Genomic DNA, 18,570 nt, shown 5'->3' with positions numbered 1-18,570 from the left:
GCAATGAAACCAGTAATAATCCTGATAAAAATACACTGATACTGATACTGATGATGATGATGATGATGATGATGATGATGATGATGATGATGATGATGATGATGATGATGATGATGATGATGATGATGATGATGATGATAATAATAATAATAATAATAATAATAATAATAATAATAATAATAATAATAATAATGAAACCGGTATGACGCCTATCTGATTATGATTTTTCATTCTTTACAGTCTACAAACTGCAATACATGTTATAACTTAATTGAAAAAGATACACCAGTAATTAAAACAATTTAGAAACTTACATTGTGGTTGATAGGTTATCATCATACCAGAAGCCCTATGTGGTTGATAGGTTACCTTCATACTTCAACGATGTGGCTTATTTTATGGATAAAAAGGAAGACACTTATAAACACTTGATTTATCACAAACTAGTCAACAATCTAAAGATAGAATACCTTAACGCGGGACATCCCAAAAAGCATCACTTATTTCATAGGAAAATCATAAAATAAAGCCGGCACAATGTAGTAGTATTCTTTCCCACGTCGGCCAATTCCTTCTATTTTTTCTTGGCGAAATCATCATGCACTCCTTTCCAAACAAACAAATGAGACCCCTCCATGGACACACATCTCACCATAGGCAACTGCAAAAATATATAAGTGAGCCAATTCTGACCTATTATTCTACTCGGATCTACAAGAAACAAGTGAAAGATCGTACTTGCTTGTGGATAAAGAAAATTTAGTTAAAGTAGGCACACATTTGGCCAAGTTATACAGTCCATGTAGGCCTGATTCACATCAGCATCTAACAAGCATCTAATAAGAATAGAATCTAAAAAACATTTGGTGCTAATTAAGGCTACTGCACATACGAACGCTAACCTTCAAATTGCAGCATGCCTCCCATCTGTTTATCAACTTTGTCATCCATTTCAGTCAGCAGATCAGATTGACTGACCAGATGAAATGCAATTAATGACTGCAATTACCAAAATAGACTGCTTTACAAGATTGAAACATGCAATTATTTTTTTTTTTTTGAAAAGCAAGCTAATTTTATTGATAAGGAAATGATACAAAGAGGATTACAATACGAGTAACACTAATTTGAGTGAAACTCGAGCACCTATACTAGACATAAAGTAAGAAACTAACAAGATGAATACCCTAATTTCGGAGCATTATTATCAAACTTAACATCAATCGCCAATAACCATGCCATCTTTGTTGGTGCATATAAATCCCCAGTTCTTATCAACCGAGGCAAACATGACTGTCGACCGATTGTCATATCAATCGACCGATGTTGGAGACAGTCGACCGACTGTCTCCCTGAGAATATAAATACGGGTTGCCTTGTTCATTTGAGAAGTTGATTGTTCCACACCCCGTCACTGCTGCCGGTCGTTTTCCTCCCGTCCCAAAAACCCACACAAGTCGAATCTAGACTCTAGGCATCGATCTAATCCGGTCCAAAAGGATCCGGTTCGACCCATTCGATCCCGAACGTCAACGATTCACGAAAACCTTCGATCCCAAGATCCATCGAGCTCCAACAAAGTGGTATCAGAGCATTAAGGCTTGTAGGATCGATCGTTCAATCCGTGAATTCGTTTTTGAGTCATAAAAATTCGATTTTTAAAGTTTTTTTTCCGGTTCAAAGACTAGTTTGTAAAGTGAAATAGAGTATTGTTTTTAAAAAAAAAAAACTAAAATTGCAAAAGTGTTGTAAATCGTGTCACGTACCTTTCTGCAAGTTTTCAAGTCCTAACTCGCTGTTTTGGGTCTCCTCCACCGCGAACCACCACCACCCGCTGCCATTTTCTGCAAAATCACCAAGAAAACGTTTTTTTTAAAGTCGACCGATTGTCAACCTACTTCGGCCGATTGTCACCCTCAATTCGACCGATTGTCACCTCACTTCGACCGATTGTAAAAGCCAAATCGACCGATTGATATTTTATCAAATAACCTGTTTGACGTCGAACCTCGGCCAACTAACGATACGACAGTCGACCGACTGTCTAATCCTCGACCGATTGTCTCTCTTCTTCGACCGACTGTGTTTCTGAAAAAAATATATATAACAATTTAGGTAAGTTGCAGGTACCTATTTTTGTTTGATAAGTGTTGAGAAGAAGAAGAAGATAGCTTTTTATTATAGGATTTTGTTGATGAGTGGGTAGAAGCATGTGTTATACAAAAAAGGCAAGAAAAGAGAAGAAATTCTCTTTATTAAATCATCGTTTTGCTGTTGGTTTCGGGGCTTTCTGTTGACAATTCAAGAAGAGAGTGTGTTTAAATAAACACATATTTTGTGCAATTTGGAACAAGGAAGGGACCACCCTCTTGCATGTTTGTGTCGACACCAGAGAACAAGAGAGAGATAAACGAGTCAAACACTAATAAAAAAAACCTATTAAATTGTTGGTGTTGGTTGCTAGATCATAAGGAAAGAAAAAGCATGTTTGATTAATTAATTAATGTATGGTGTTGTTTGTTCCACTTGGAAGTAAAAGAGAAATAAAAAGTTGGGCCCTTGGTTCCTTTTGATCGAGCAAAATTCAAAGAAACAAGAAAGTAGGTGTGGTGTTGGAATCTTTAATTGTTTAAGTTTTTGTTTTTGTGTGGTCATTGAAAAGAAAGAGTGAAAACTGACATCTTGTTATTGGAAGTGGATTCACATTAATTAATTTGACATATTTTGTCAATTAACTAAATTGAGTTTTTCACATTTTAGTTTCATAGAATTTCGACAGAGACATAGGCAATTAGTTTGATTTTGACCAAAAGTTAAAATTTGATCGGTTCTCAGAATTTCACGAATTTTTCGGGATTTCGCGAGTTTTTATCAGATTTTAAGATATTCCAATGTTTTACTCGAGTGGCGAAATGAAGGAAAATAAGGGACAAACGTTGAAACGGGAATGGAAAAGATTTGCAGCACGGAGTACTGAGACTTTAGAGGACACGATAACGAGATATTGTCATTTAATATCCGAGATGAAAAATTGTAGAATCGAGGTGACACAAGATAAGGCTGTAAAAGTTCTAAAAGAGGGATTGCCAAAGAAATGGAATGCATGCATTGAGCAACTTGAAGAGAGAGCTTGGGTTAGAGATACTGTTCTCACTCTCAATTCAGTTATTTCCATGTTGAGAGAGAAGATATTAGAACAATATGCTATAAGAAATATGCTTCAAGATCTTAAGATAAATGATAAGTCTTCATCCGGGTCTAAGAATGAAGTTAATTCTAGTGATTGCTATACGGTTAAATCTTCCAGTTATCATGTTGCTGCTGATACTGAGATTGAAAATCTGGCTAGAGTTGAAGAGCCGGTTGTGAATGCTGTTGCTGATGAGTCAGATAATGTTGAGCAGGATGCGGTCATCACTAAATCAGTATTGAATTCAGAATCTGAAGAAGACAGTTGCGCTAAGGAGAATAGTACGTTCATGAAAGATGCATCTAGCAGCTCTAAGGTACATGTTGAACCTTCCTTTGTATGTAATGATTGTGTTAGTCATAAACGTGAGATTGCTAAACTGGAATGCATAGTTTCTAAACTGAATGGAATCCCCTTAGATTGTGTTTACTGTCCCGAGTTAAAACGGGAGCTTCAGATTTTTAAGGCGAGTTATCTAGAGATGAAATCCCTGTACGAGACTAATTTAATTCAGTTTAAACTGTATGTTTGTATGACCAACATTTTGTCAAAGTTGATATACGTACGAGCCATGTTAACTGAAAGAAGAAGTTAAAGTTGGAGCTTCGGGAGTTCTGATGAACATGAAGGAATGGCGTACGTGATAGAAAGGAATAAAGCTGCTTAATTAATAGTCTCGATGATTATAATGTTAAGAAGCTTTTGAAGAAAATAGAAGTTATTGTGGGATAATCAGAAGCGTCTGATTATTTATGGGCCAAACATTGTCAAATCTTAAGACTCCGCTGCTTCTAAGAAGATTTGAAGAGATTGAAGAACCTGAAGTCACAACAGTCATAAGTTAGGGTTAATCTAATGACTGTCGAGCTTTGAAGATTGCTGAGTATAAGTCTCCGAGTATCAAAAGAGATTTTACTTAAAGGTTCAACAAATTGTATTTCTTGATAATTGTATCGACTTGCAATTGTCACTGGAATATGATAAGGATAAAGATGAAGAGAGAAGACGAGTAGAGAAAATATTTGCCATATAAGGGAGTTTATTGGTGCATAAGGGAATTCAAGTAAATCAGAATGTAATGCCACATCCTAGGGGGAGTATGTTGATCCTCAATGGAGTTTGGTGGTGTTTATGTCCGAGTTAAGAAGAAATGTTGATAGAACTAGGTCTTAGGGGGAGTTTGTTGGTGCATATAAATCCCCAGTTCTTATCAACCGAGGCAAACATGACTGTCGACCGATTGTCATATCAATCGACCGATGTTGGAGACAGTCGACCGACTGTCTCCCTGAGAATATAAATACGGGTTGCCTTGTTCATTTGAGAAGTTGATTGTTCCACACCCCGTCACTGCTGCCGGTCGTTTTCCTCCCGTCCCAAAAACCCACACAAGTCGAATCTAGACTCTAGGCATCGATCTAATCCGGTCCAAAAGGATCCGGTTCGACCCATTCGATCCCGAACGTCAACGATTCACGAAAACCTTCGATCCCAAGATCCATCGAGCTCCAACAATCTTTATCAAAGTTACCAAATCCAGCAGCAATCCATTGAGTCCTAAAATACTTGAACTCGTGTGGTTGCCATTGATCGATTACTTCTTTTCCTGGAGGATTATGTTTATCCAAATAACTTTTTAGTTTCTTTTTTTCTGAATTCCGTAAGTTCCACCTATCATCAAATTTATCATTTATAGATTCTTCAATTATAATCTCATCAGTATTACCATCAGTATTACCCTCATCATCTACTAATACATAAAAAGGATTGTTTGTTTTAATTCTATCTTTAGAATATGTCTTATTATTACATTCACCATCAATGCCCTTCCCTTTATCTCCTTTCCTCAAAACATTATGATTTTGACTTTTCTGGGACTCCACATTCCAATCTGTTTCCTCCACATCAATATTGTCTTTAATACCATAATTATTCTTAACTGCATTTTGCTTGATACCTTTTGCTTCGGTTGACTGCCTTTGACTTTTATTATTATCAAAATTCAACTTCTGAAAAACCCTTCCTTTCTTACCAACAACTTTAAAGCCGTCCTCAACACACTGGTTATTTAAATCAACTGTTTCACCATCATTGTTGATTTTCAAAGCGTCTTTTAACACTTGTGCCGATACTTCATCTTCTGTTTTAGGCCTAATTTTACAAGTATTAAAAGAGTGGCCAAACACTTTGCAATGAGTGCATGAAGGCAGTTTCCATTGATAGGTCACCTCAAGTTTACCCACTTTGGCTGGAAAAGAACCAATCACAGGATAGGAAAATTCGACAAAGCTAGGAAGGTCATCATTTGCATTGACTGCATCAACATTAGCCTGCAAGATTAGACTGCATCAACATTAGCCTGCAAGATTACGTTAGGTATTAAAATTCGATAAATCAATCACTCATAAAAAAAAACATACATGAAAATACAGACCTTCATACCAACCGTCATTTGCAGAAAACAAATTAATTTAACCTAGGTACAAATGACATAACACCCGTTTAACATTCCCTTTCAGTCTTTTCAATCTGATGACAGGCTTCATCTACAAAATTCAAACACTTTATCACTTAATTTATAAATATATATATTTGTTAGTTACTACAGGACTTTAAAATTAAAAATACAAATAAAAAATTCCACGGGCAAATAGTAAGGTAACTCAAATTTCGAGGACAACAAGTTAAAGTGTATAGATCTAGTTGTGTCCGCTTTAAGATCCACACAGGAATACAGTTTTACAACTCAATGATAAGTAAAGACTACTTACTGGCTTACTGCATGATTTTACAACTAAAAATAATGAACTTACACGTGAGAAAATTAAGGTAATTCAAATTTCAAAGGCATCAAGCAATAATTTGCACAGATCCAACTATTTCTGCTTTAACATCAATAAGCTTAATTATTACAATTTGGACTTTAAAATTAAATATAAAAAAAATTCCACGGGCAAATAGTAACGTAACTCAAATTTCGAGGGCATCAAGTAAGAAGTGTATAGATCCAGTTGTGTCCTCTTTAAGATCCACACAGCAATACAGTTTTATAACTCAATGATAAGTAACGACTAGAAAATTAAGGTAATTCAATTTTTAAAGGCATCAAGCAATAAATTGCACATATCCAACTATTTCTGCTTTAACATCAGAGATAAACTTGTCTATACACCATGTATCAATAAGCACGCCGAATGATCAATCTTGTAACTCAAAATCACAGTTTGACACATAGATATAATTTTATGCGAGCGTACACACATTTAAAAAATCAATGACAGGGAAAGATAATTCAACACATAACAAGGATAACAACTACCAAAAAGAAAGAAACTCATAATCGAGGGTTTTAATGGAACTAAACAGGATCAAGAGAAGAAAAACCCTAATTCTTCTTGAGAAATAAAACAAAAAATCAGAAGAAAAAGAACCCTGATTTTGAAAAACTGAACAAGATCAAAATAAAAGCCCTAATTTGTAATAAATTATACAAAATCGGAAAATAAAACCCTAATTTCGAATGATTTGACAAAAACAAAAGAATAACTATAGTTTGTAAGAATTTCAACAATTTCAGAATAAAAAAAAAATCGAAAAATATAAGGAAATCACACGAAAAACCCTAATATTGCACAAAAGATGGAACGAACACAATCAGACGGTTGATAAGAGTCATTAAAATTAATCATTCCAACAGTCATGTCAAAAGGCGGTGATTAGCGTTAATCCTGAATTCGAACCACATTCCTCAATTTCCCCCAAAAGCCCTAAATTCGAAGGGTGAGTGACCAGAATTTGAGGATACATGATAATAAAACCCTAAAATCTTGAAGAAGAAATAGAAATAGAAATTGATGATACAAACTGAGAGAATGGATGCTGCCTAATTATAGGTACGGATGGCGTTACTTTAACGCGGGTGAACGTAACGGTCGAATATCACTGTAAAAAACGCGGTATCACCAACGGATCTTCGGTCCAGCGGTACCGCGGTTACACTTGTGTACTCGCAGGGCTAGAGGTCTCGGGTTCGAACCTCGTCACCCGCTCTAGGAATTGAAATATATTCCTTGAAGGTGGCCCAAAGGGAAGGTTTTACCGACCCGCTCCGGGACTAAGGTCCGGCCCGCCTGCCCCTCGGGATGGTTTAAGGGTCGGATCCTCAGAGTGTGGTTCGGGTTTCCTGCCCGAAAGCGCGTGTATGTATGCAAATGATGACTACGCTTCGGTCCGGACTGATGCAAGCTTGCCTTTCAAAAAAAAAAAAAAAAAAACGTGGTATCATTTCTTTTTATTTATTAAAATTAATTTAATTATTAATTATAACTAAGATTTTGCTAATGAAAATGTGCTTTAAAGTATTGTATGAGCGACTACTTACAGCTTTAAGAACACATTTTTTAAATTGTATAGTTATTTTATGCATGTTAACGATAGCTTTTATTTAATAAAATCCTTATACTCCATCCGTCTCAATTTAATAGTCTTGTTTTTTCTTTTTTAGATGTTCTAAATTAATTGTCTAATTTCAAAAATAAATAAGAATAATAAGGTAAAATTCTTTTATACCTCTACTTTTTGCATCTATACTTTTTGCATTATAAAACATAAATGTAAGTAAAAAGTAAAGGGTAAAACTGTAAAGTGAATAAAAAATACAGTATAATAATAATATTTACTAAAAGCGTGTGCTCTCTTATATGTGGAATATTAAATTGAGATGGAGGAAGCAATTATTAATTATTACTAAATTATTAATTTTTAATATTAAAATGCTAATTATTAATTAATTCTTAATAATATTATTAATTATTAATTAATTTCAACTATTATTATTATTACTAAAATTAGTTATTTGTTAATTATTATTATTATTATCATTATTTTAACTATTACTCCGTATTATTATTATTATTATTATATTATTTAATATTAAATTATTAATTATGCGATAATGGGCCTGATCTGGGCTCGATTTGTGTTGATAGGGTAACTAACCCCGATATAGTAGAAGTCAATGAAGACAACATCATTTTGCGGAAAGGTTAAGAGAAGAAAAAGAAGGAACATTAGAAGGCGAATCGAGAGGATGTTTCGAAAGAAGATAAGCCATCACCGATTTTAATAGGGCGTAGCGGAAAGATTGATTACAATTACGAAAACCTTTCGTGTGAAGGTTTTGCAAGTCGTGGTATGTTTTAAATAGAAAAATACCTAGGGATGAATTCGAATGCGTGAATTTAAGATAAAGAAGGAATGTTGCTTCTACTTCAGGTTCTTTGAAGCTCGTTGATCATGATGATGATTTGGACTATAGGGACGCCATTCAAAACTTGTTTATGGCGGATAAGGTAGATAACAAAAATGGTATTACGGGTTCGGCAAAACTTAATACCGACGAGGCTTTTGATAACATGATGACATGTTTGGTCGAGAGTGAACCCGTTACGGTAAATCTTATTAACTCTAGTGAAATCCCGCGTCCCTTGTTAAGAACAAGAAACAACAAAAGCGAATGGAAAAAGTGGTTCAAGGCATAAAAATTGCTAAATTAGGCGTGTTCATTAAGGACATTTGGGTTTCTTTTCGGTTTCATGTTCATGTATTGTAGCTATTTTTCGAACTTGTAATTCGTTACTTTCGTACGCTTGTAGTTTGGTTTGTATCTGTTTAGGTAGGTGAGGTTCGGTACAAATAGTTTGTCGGTAGCCACTTTCTAGTTCGAGCCTCACCGGGGTCCTCTTGTACTTCTTATTGAATTCGTTTTCTTTTCGAAAACATGTTTAGTTTCTACAATAGTTTTCGTTATTTTTGCCGAAAATAAAATAAGCTCATTCTCAAATATGTTATGCAAACATATCCTTGTTAGTAAGCCCCATATGAGTCACCGTATTGCTACTGTTGTGGATCATGGCAATATCTCATCAACCATGGTTGTTGGACCGTTCGAAGTAAAATTGCGAAATGTAGATTCCGAGCCACCGATCACATGACAGGGATATCAAGGTATTTTCTAAGGCAAACGATGTTCCAAACATTATTGTGGCGAACCTATCAAGCCAACAACTTTAATCAATTGTATGTCGTCTAGGGTGCTCAACTATCAAACTCCTTATAAAGTTGTAACAAAAATCTACCGACACAAAAGGATATTGTCAAACTTCCTCCCAAAGTGTCTGGATGCACCTCCTTTGTATTTGTTCATAATAAGAAAAATAAACTTGCACCTCGGTGTATCAAATGGACGTTTTTCCCGTCAAGAGTGGCTAAAAGTTTTATGATCCTTCTATCAAAAACCTGTAAATCCAGAGGATAATAACAAGAGAATATCGATTCTTGGACATCACAAAAAATCTCCTATCATTCTAGTTGTGCTCCAAACTTATCTACTACGCATACACAAGCTGCTCCTACAGCCCATACACCACTTGAAACCAGCATTGTTCCAACAATTCATTTGCAGAATCTGGAATCAAATAACTATATTCCAACAACTAAAGATCCTGAGTAGCAGTATAGTGGATCAGCCACTACCCCAACCACTACCCCCAGTGGACAAACTTGGCCATTCGGAGTGTATCGATAATGAAAGAACGGCAAAATCTCAGCAATTGCCCAAAACTCTCACCACGTAATGACATGTTTCCAGATCCAAAATCTGACCACAGCTGATAAAACTTATGATGATTTAGAACTAACTAAACTTTTTACTTAAAAAGTTTTATTACCCTCTTCATCTTTAATTTTTAATTAATCCATATAAAAACCCTCTAAATTTCGAAATTTATATTATATTATCAATTATCAATTGGGAAGTTGTAAGATGAATTTCATTGGTTGAAGTTAAGGGCATCTACATTAGCTATTTAAGTACTTTTGTAATTTCGTCTAAGAAAATCGACCATTTTGTAGTGTTATATAATAATTATTGTTGTGTGTGTATTTAATAAATGCGGCGCTGGATTAGTGGTTCTGTCACCATATGTTATCTTTTTATGATATATTCTGTACATATTTTGTTATATTCAACATCACTTATTAGCGCTGAATTATTTATTTAAGAGACATTCAAACACAGCCTTAAAATAGTTCCAAAAGCAAATAACATTAAGACGTAAAATTGATCACTAAGATAAGGACATTATATAGTGATTGAATAACAAAGAGAGATTAATGTTCGAGTTCAACAATAAGAGCATCCAAGAACAAATCCAATAACAAATAATTGTAAGAAATTAAACAGCAGAATAGCTTTCTGCCATACCATTTGTGAGGCGAGAGATGTTGTAAACAAGTTTCCTCGAGAAGTGAAGTGACAATGCAGTAGAGTAGAGTACACACGATGATTGTGAGGGACCCACCCGAAAGAACTTGAGACATAACATTGATCACTAAGATAAGGACATTATATAGTGATTGAATAACCAAGAGAGAGATTAATGTTTGAGTCCAACAATAAGGGCAGCTAACTTCCTGTATCAGAACGGTAAAAATGTCATTATGTTAAGTAAACGGATCAATTTGAGTTGTGTTTGATCCTACGTTTAATTTTACTAAGTTGTCTAATAGTATAAAAACACTATTTTGGCTCAACCCAAACCGACCTGGTGTGGGCAACCCAAGCTAACCATGACTGTTTCAACCCAAACCCATTCAATATGCAATGATGGTTTATCTCTAACCCTGGGCCCAAATCAACTTGCTGGCTGCAACTAATGTAAGTAGGACTGAAGTGAGAAAAAAAGCCAGATCAAACACGGATGCTAGTAATGAGTTCCGTCCCTTGGGGAACATTCGCATTTTAAAAAAGGAAAGAATGTTAAACAGCTTCTTAGAGAATGATAGCAGCAACTTAAATGCAACAAGCTCAAAAGTTTACATAAAAAGTGGTGACAATACCTGTCAAGATAAATGCGATGTTATCAAACAGATAATGTTAAAAGTTCAAACAAAGACATTTCAACAAAAGGGGATTCTGAATGATCGGTTCGGGTTATATATTATTTCTGATGGGTCCAGAAGGTAGAGGAACAAATTGGCTTAAGTGAACGAGTCAGCACACTCCTAAAGTATAGTCATCAAGCATAAACCTTACACAATCATTTTTTCTAATAATTTAATTTTTATTGGCATGAAGAATGTTTTTGCAAATCATATTTGATGTCCTAATTTGTTACAATAATCAAAAGATTTAAATAAAGTATTTCGGATTAAACACAGAGTATAATGCAATTTCACATGACATTCAAAACAAACATTGCTACAACTTTCAAGAGATATGAGAAGAAACCAAATGTTGAATTACCTGAGTTCCGGGATCAAGAACAGTTTGATGAAGTAGTTGTGCAACAATAGACAGGAATGTGTAGATTCGTTTCATAGCGGAAGTACACCTTAGATCTTTTAATAGAGACATGGTTGTATTGCCTTTATGCAGATATAATAAGGTTAGGACCCTTTATACTCTAAATACACAGTAAAAAAGACACTGATAACTGTAATTTGTAACTCAACATGTGACTAAGATAACTAGGTCAAATATGAAGTTGAGACGCAAAGGTAAGATAATAAAAAATGTGAAAATGGATTAAAATGCATTAGACCCTCGGAAAATTTTGGGTTGTTATCTACTTTGATGCATCAAAGCTTGAATAAAAAAGTGTGAATGTGGAGTGGAAATACTTAGATCTGCCATTTGTGTTTTGATAGTGGTCGGGCGGTCTCAGTATGCCCCTTTGCAAGTTCTTAAATTGGTTCAGTATCTACCTACTAACTTACCAGATAGGTATCCATCCATCTATCTATTTGACATCTCTATCGCTCAATGACTGTTTTTGGTGCAAGTTGTAAAAGCAAATCAGATAATGAAGTTGGATAGTTGACTTACGATTTGTACAGGGATTACAAATTGAAAATAGTTGAAGCGGTCACCTTGAGTCGGTTTGTCAATCATTCTTTGTTACTTTATGTATCCATAATACATAAAGATATTAATTGATATCTCTGTGTACGTTGGTACCCCGAAGCTATCGTACATGGAGGGAACTATTGAAAAGTCATGGTTTTTAGTGGCACTTGAAATTCGGGGGTCGTAATTGACTTCATATTTATATATTATATCTATGATATTGTAATTGACTCTTTTTTCCTTATATCATAAACAGGTTCGATATCTCAATCAATAGGTTTCTTATTTGGAATTGTCTTTCCTTATGATGCTTGATCATTGTAATGATTATATATTTTCAAAAGTAAGAGACAATCCTGAAGAAATCTGTTCAATGAGGCATCGAACATGTTTAATATATTAAGGAAAAAAAGTCAATTACAATATGACTGACAAAATATAATATAAAGTCAAATACAACCCTATGTGTCAAGTGCCACCAAAAACCATGACTCTTCAATAATTCCCCCCTATACGATAGACTCTAGATACAAACCTGCACATATATCAATTAATCTCTCTATGTATTATGGATACATAAAGTACCCAAAGATGATCAACAAACCGAGTCAAGGCTGCTTTCACTATTTTCAGTTTATTTTACAACTCTTGTACAATTCTTAAGTCAACTATTCAACTATATTATCCGATTTGCTTTTACAACTTGCACCAAAACATGTAATGAGCAATAGAGACGCGAGATAGATAGATGGTTAGTAGGGCATGACCTAGTCACTTACGTCCCTTCCTTTTTGATACTTGTGAACTCGATCAATAAAAAAAGGTCAAAATACATAAGATCTAAGGAAATAGATGGACGATGTACATAACCAGCAATTGCATTATAACTTTTAATTCTGTCCTCCAAGATGCAAGAAATTGTTTGAAACCTTTACCTTGTGTTTGCATGGAAGTTATGTTCTTTACCTGAAACCCAAGATCTATATAAATAATAGAAAAGCAATCTTTGGCTAAGTTGTGTTCTTTACCTGAAACCCACGATGTATATAAATAATAGAAAAGCAATCTTTGGCTAGTTGTTTGAGATTATTGGGCTTAATACCTTGTTAATAAACTCGTCATATAAAATTCAGAACCAGAAACGGCTCAATACTTGTGGAGATACTAACCTTTAGTGTTTATGGATTCGTTCTTTAGAATCGGGTTGGCTTCGAGCTCAATGCTTGGTTGGTACTGAATACTTTCCTAAATGTAAAGTACCTTTTTGCTAATCTAAAAAAAATGTAAGGTACCTTTCATATATTGAAACCTTTTTGTTAATAGTACGGAAGTAACTTGATGGCTTAATCTTTAGCTTTGTTTCCTCCTGGTAAATTCGATACAACTAAGTAGAAAACCAACAACGTAAACAAAAAAATTAAAGTTAGAGGGACTATCTCTACTATATTTTTGTTTAACATATAAAATCAAATATACTATAACGAGCCTGTAAATGTGTACTACTTTCAGAACGTTAGGTCATACATAGGACAATCTTTGTAAAAATCCTTATAAGTTCAGCAATACTTGCATACTTCAAGAAGAAAATTCAAACAAGAAGTGGTTTCAGGCCCTCACCATAAATTTGCATAAAGCGTGTATTCGTTACCTGAAACCAAGACGCATATAGATAATACAAAATCAATCGGACTTTGCATCAAGTAGATCAATTTTTAAGACTAATATGATTGTAATATTTTTGATGTGCAAAAAAAACTTCCACCCAAACATGTATATAACTTTCAGATTTATATACAAGGTAAAGGATACCTTGAATCAGAAACACTGTCACCCAAATCATATGGTTCCAGACTCATGCTTCTGTATTGGATAACTTAGAGACTACTACTCCAGGACCTACATGCACAACTTAGATGTATATAAAGAACTTAAAGACTAATGCAAATGGTTTCATGGGTTGACCCAAACTGACACATTCTATGCAAATAAGTGATAAAAACACACCTCTATTAAAATTCCTTGAATCTAAAATAAAAGTGGGCTCGCTCAGTGTACAACATGATTTTTTTCTTTTCTTGAAAGAACCAAACTCGTGAACAAGATATATCACTCTGTTTTGTGTATCAAAATGATAAAAGAATACATAAACTAAAGAAAATGAGGACTTTGTACAAGATAGAAAAATGAAAATAAATGCTTACTCTCAAGCAGACACATGGATGCATCTTGTGACTTCAAAAAATTCAGCACCGGTATGAACTCAAAGTATGAGCTAATAAAAAGATCATAATTCCACCCTGCATGAAAATATGAACTTTTGTTGATTAAGCATTGCAAGAATCATCAAGTACCTGAACAGAATGTTTAATTTTTAGAAAGACCTACAAGAAACGTGGAAAATGTCAAGTTTGGTACTAAATCACTCTTAGGTGTGACGATGGCCAGTTAGACCCAATTCCTTATGATAGGGTGGGTTGGTTACATCATCAGACTCTACTATTGATTCAGTATCAATACGCTCATATATCTGAATGTCCAATGATCTAAAACAGGTTAGTAAAAATGTGTTCCCGCCTAAGATACACTACAAAAAGTCAGTGGCACTGTTCATTAGAATAAAAAGTTACTAAGATTCATGAGATACAAACCAGCCTCACTAAAAGCAAAACTTTTGGAAGAACAGCTTTGTGCCCGCATGACAGTTTCACCTGTAAAATCCAGCATCGACTTTCATTGGTGAACAAGATAATATTATATGAGAAAACATTTTGTGACAGGAACAAAAAAAGTGAAAATAAATCAAATAAATCCTCACGTCCTTTCATTGTTGAGGCAAAGGTTGTTGTACAAAGCATATATATGGTAGATGAAATTTGTCCATAATGAATACGAATTTTTTTGAAAATAATTGTCTTGTCTCACCGAATCGAATTATGTTTTTTCATTAACAATGATCAGTGGATATGTATGGCTCGTAGAATTCCCATGAGTGGCAAACCAAGTAAAGCTGACCACATTCATTCTCTCATATAGTTGGCATCACTATCATCTATATCATATAGTTCCAGAGCTAAGATATATAAAAAAGAAAATAAAGACAAACAAGTGAAATATCAGACAAATAAAATTTAGTTAAAGTTGGCACACAATTGGCCAAGTTATACAGTCCATGTAGACCTGATTCTCAGTAAAATCTAACAAGCATTTAGTGCTAATTAAGGCTCCACATACAAACACTGACCTTCAAATTTGCAGCATGAAGAGAATTTACATTGATGCAAAGTATACTTGCAGAAATGGATATTTTATCTGGGTACCGAACACATGCCCCCATATGTTTATCAATTTTTTCATTCTTTTCAATCTGCTGATCAGCTTACATCTACAAAATGTGATATGCATATGTTAATTACTCAACATGATTAATAAATATACACCACTTACTAAATGATTAAGGCTTGACATAATAAACGTACACAGGCAAGTAGTAAAGTATTTTTATCTTCCAAGGTATCAAGTAAGACTGTAAGAGGCACCAATATCCCTGTGCTATTAAGATCATGATTATATGTTATTCCATTAATAAACAAGTAGAAGCATAAATGATCTAAAAATAGAAAACATTGACTTAGACTTTGCAAGTCTCTCAGCTTCTGATATTACCCACACATGATTCTCATGACCAGAGTAAAAATGCAATTATCAACTGAAAATACAGAAATCGACTGTTTTATCATACATGATTCGCATGACCAGATTAAAACATGCAATTATTGACTGCATCAACGTTTGACTGCAAAATTATGTTAGGTATTGACATTCGATGATAAATCAATCACTCAAAAAGAAAACATACATGAAAATGCAGTCATTTGCAGAAAACAAATTACTCTAACCTAGATATAAAATCAGAAGACAAAAGAACCCTGAATTTGAAAAACTTAACAAGATAAAAAAAAACCTTAGTTTCTAGAAAATCAAACAAAATCGAAAAATAAAACCCTAATTACGAATGATTTGACAAAAACAAAAGAAAAACCCATAGTTTGTAAGAATTTCAACAATTTCAGAATAAAAACCAAAAAAGTATTAGAAAAAACCCTAATACAATACAAAATATGGAACAAACACAATTAGGAATCAGGCAGTTGATAAGAAGCATTAAAAAAATCATACCAATAACCCCTAAATTCAAAGGGTGAGTGACCATAATTTGAGGATACATGAAGCTTAAAATCCCCTAAAAACTTGAAGAACGGAATAAAATTGATACTGTAATACAAAGTGAGTGAATGGATTCAACCTATTTATAATTATAGGTACGGATGGCGTTACTTTAACGCTGGTCAATGTAACGGTCAAATTTTTTACTCCGTACTTCGCAGTAAAAATCGCGGTATCATTTTTTTTGAGTGAAAAACGCGGAAATGTAAACTGCTAAAAATGCATTATAATTAATTATAGAGTTGTAATTTCTTAAATCCAACAATTTGCTTGAAATTCAACGGACCAATCAAAGAGCGACATGTGGTGCGACAATCACATGTGATTGACAAAAAAAAATTCCAAAATTTTTTTTTAAAAAAAAATTTAATTTTTTAAAATTTCTTTTTTTTTGTAAATTTCTTTTTGAATTTTTTTTTAAATTTAGCATGTCAAATTCAATCACATGTGAATTTGAATGTCAAATTCAATCACATGTGATTGAAAAAAAAATATATATATTCAAAATTTTCTATTTTCAAGAAATTTTTTTTTCCAATCACATGTGATTCCGACACGGGTCCTACTCGTTGCGCTGCGGTCCGTTTCCCGGCTACATGCAGAATCACATGTGATTTACCAAATCCCACAAACACTTTTCTTTCATTTGAAAAGGTACTGCCAAATTCTTGAAAAGTTAATCCTCAAAAGTTCATTAATTTTAGTTCGGATCAGACAGGGTAATTTCAAAACAAGAGATATTGATCCCTTCAAGGTTACAAATATACATTGTTGCATAATGTGAATGCCATCCAGTTGTTGTACCAAAATGCGGATCGAATCTTTGATGTCCAACTACCTTTTTAAGTAAAAGATAACCCAACCATCATAGCTAAGTCAACAATGGAACACACTAGGCATGCCAAAAGCAACCAACACCGAAACCCACAAGAGACGTTTTTACAACCCACGCCAAAAGTCATAATAAAACCGCGAACTTTAAACATATTTTGATTTTTGACAATTCGAAAAGAGAAATATTTTCAACGTATGAAACAAAGTCATATCACAACAGTCAAATTTAAAGGGATTCTGGCGATCAAACAACGAAACCCACACAGGATGCTTATACAAACCAAGGGATAAAACCATATCAAAACATCAAGTTTGAACATATTTAGAAGGAAAAAACATCCTCAGGACCCACAAAACCAAAAATAAAATATCGATTATAAACAGATTTTGGCAAAACCGAAATTTTTTCAACCTATGACATAAAGCCATTTCAAAATCAGTCATTTGTAAACAGATTATGGCAAACCAACATTGAAACCCATAGGGGATGCATAATACAAACCATGGGATAAAAACATATCAAAACGTCAATTTTGAACAAATTTAGTCAAACCAGATTTAGGTAAACCAGCATCGAAGACACAGGCGCAGGGAATGTCTTTTATAAGGCATGGTATACAGTCATATCGAAACAGTCACTTTCAAGATTTAGGCAAACCAGCATTGAAACCCACTAGAGACATTATTTACATGACATGCCCAAAAATTACTATTTAAAAAAGATTTAGCCTTACCAGAAGCCAAAAGGATCCTTCTTTTGCACGAGATGTCATTAAGACATCGGAACCTTCTCTTTAAGAGGTTATTATGACAAATCAACATTGCAACCCACAAGATGCCTTTTAAAAATCGTAAATTTGAACAAATTATGGCAAACCAACATATCTTACAAGCCAAGGCATAAAACTATATCGATTTAGTCAACTTTGAACAAACTTAGGCAAACCAACATCGACACCGGCACGAGACGTATTTTGCAAGCTAAAGCTTCAAGCCATATCAAAACCGTCAACTATAAAAAAGATTTTGGTAAACCGTCATTGAAAACCGACATGGGACTTTTTAACAAGCCAAGCATAAAGTCATATCATAATCATCAAATTTATATAGAATATGGTAAACCGAGATTGGACTATTTTACACATCACATAAAGGCTAATATCTGAACCGTCAACTTTAATAAAATTTCGATAAACCCGTCAATGAAACTGAAAAGGGACTTACTTACAAGTCAGGCATAAAGCCATATCGAAACCGTCAACTCTAAAAAAAAGAATTGGTAAACCGCCATGAAACAGACAATTATTTATAAGTTGGTCATAAAGCCATATTGAAACCGTCAGTGAAACCAACAGACTTTTTTGCATAAATGCATATTGAAACCGTCAACTTTAAAAAGATTTTGGTATACTTT

At 34.1% G+C, this 18,570-nt stretch overlaps 2 protein-coding genes and 1 long non-coding RNA gene across 13 annotated transcripts; all 3 read right to left on the bottom strand.

Moving 5' to 3' along the window:
- Positions 1-204: 204 nt before the first annotated feature.
- Positions 205-7,374, bottom strand: LOC139898439 (uncharacterized). 7 transcript variants are annotated; one of them, XM_071881338.1, is made up of 6 exons: positions 6,883-7,374; positions 5,611-5,737; positions 1,767-5,533; positions 903-999; positions 471-661; positions 205-390 (listed from the first exon to the last, which is right to left on the bottom strand). In XM_071881338.1, the coding sequence occupies exons 2-3, from the start codon at positions 5,640-5,642 to the stop codon at positions 4,609-4,611; spliced, it is 957 nt and encodes a 318-aa protein (XP_071737439.1). In that variant the 5' UTR covers positions 5,643-5,737; positions 6,883-7,374; the 3' UTR covers positions 205-390; positions 471-661; positions 903-999; positions 1,767-4,608. The 7 variants fall into 7 exon arrangements, 5 of the variants coding, with proteins under 5 accessions (XP_071737439.1, XP_071737494.1, XP_071737373.1 ...); XM_071881393.1 differs by having other exon boundaries at positions 205-661; positions 1,767-1,844; positions 1,993-5,533; XM_071881272.1 differs by having other exon boundaries at positions 205-661; positions 6,883-6,957; positions 7,056-7,374.
- A 2,958-nt stretch (positions 7,375-10,332) lies between these two features.
- LOC139886250 (uncharacterized) lies at positions 10,333-15,988 on the bottom strand. Of its 5 annotated transcripts, none has more exons than XR_011772356.1 (4): positions 15,416-15,988; positions 11,496-11,617; positions 10,795-11,089; positions 10,333-10,663 (listed from the first exon to the last, which is right to left on the bottom strand). XR_011772356.1 is itself a non-coding variant. In XM_071869996.1 (4 exons), exons 1-4 carry the CDS (start codon positions 15,658-15,660, stop codon positions 11,066-11,068), a joined length of 297 nt encoding a protein of 98 aa, XP_071726097.1. In that variant the 5' UTR covers positions 15,661-15,988; the 3' UTR covers positions 10,333-11,065. The 5 variants fall into 5 exon arrangements, 2 of the variants coding, with proteins under 2 accessions (XP_071726097.1, XP_071726095.1); XR_011772357.1 differs by having other exon boundaries at positions 10,795-10,902; XM_071869996.1 differs by having other exon boundaries at positions 10,333-11,089; positions 15,416-15,480; positions 15,575-15,988.
- LOC139886249 (uncharacterized) lies at positions 13,664-14,729 on the bottom strand. Its single transcript, XR_011772354.1, has 3 exons — positions 14,300-14,729; positions 13,908-13,994; positions 13,664-13,746 (listed from the first exon to the last, which is right to left on the bottom strand). It is a non-coding gene; the product is annotated as an uncharacterized lncRNA (long non-coding RNA).
- Positions 15,989-18,570: the final 2,582 nt, after the last annotated feature.

This window comes from Rutidosis leptorrhynchoides, chromosome 1 (assembly GCF_046630445.1).
Source record: "Rutidosis leptorrhynchoides isolate AG116_Rl617_1_P2 chromosome 1, CSIRO_AGI_Rlap_v1, whole genome shotgun sequence".
NCBI lineage: Eukaryota > Viridiplantae > Streptophyta > Magnoliopsida > Asterales > Asteraceae > Rutidosis > Rutidosis leptorrhynchoides.
The sequence above is the reverse complement of the archived record's forward strand: the minus strand, read 5'-3'. Positions and strand labels throughout refer to the sequence as shown.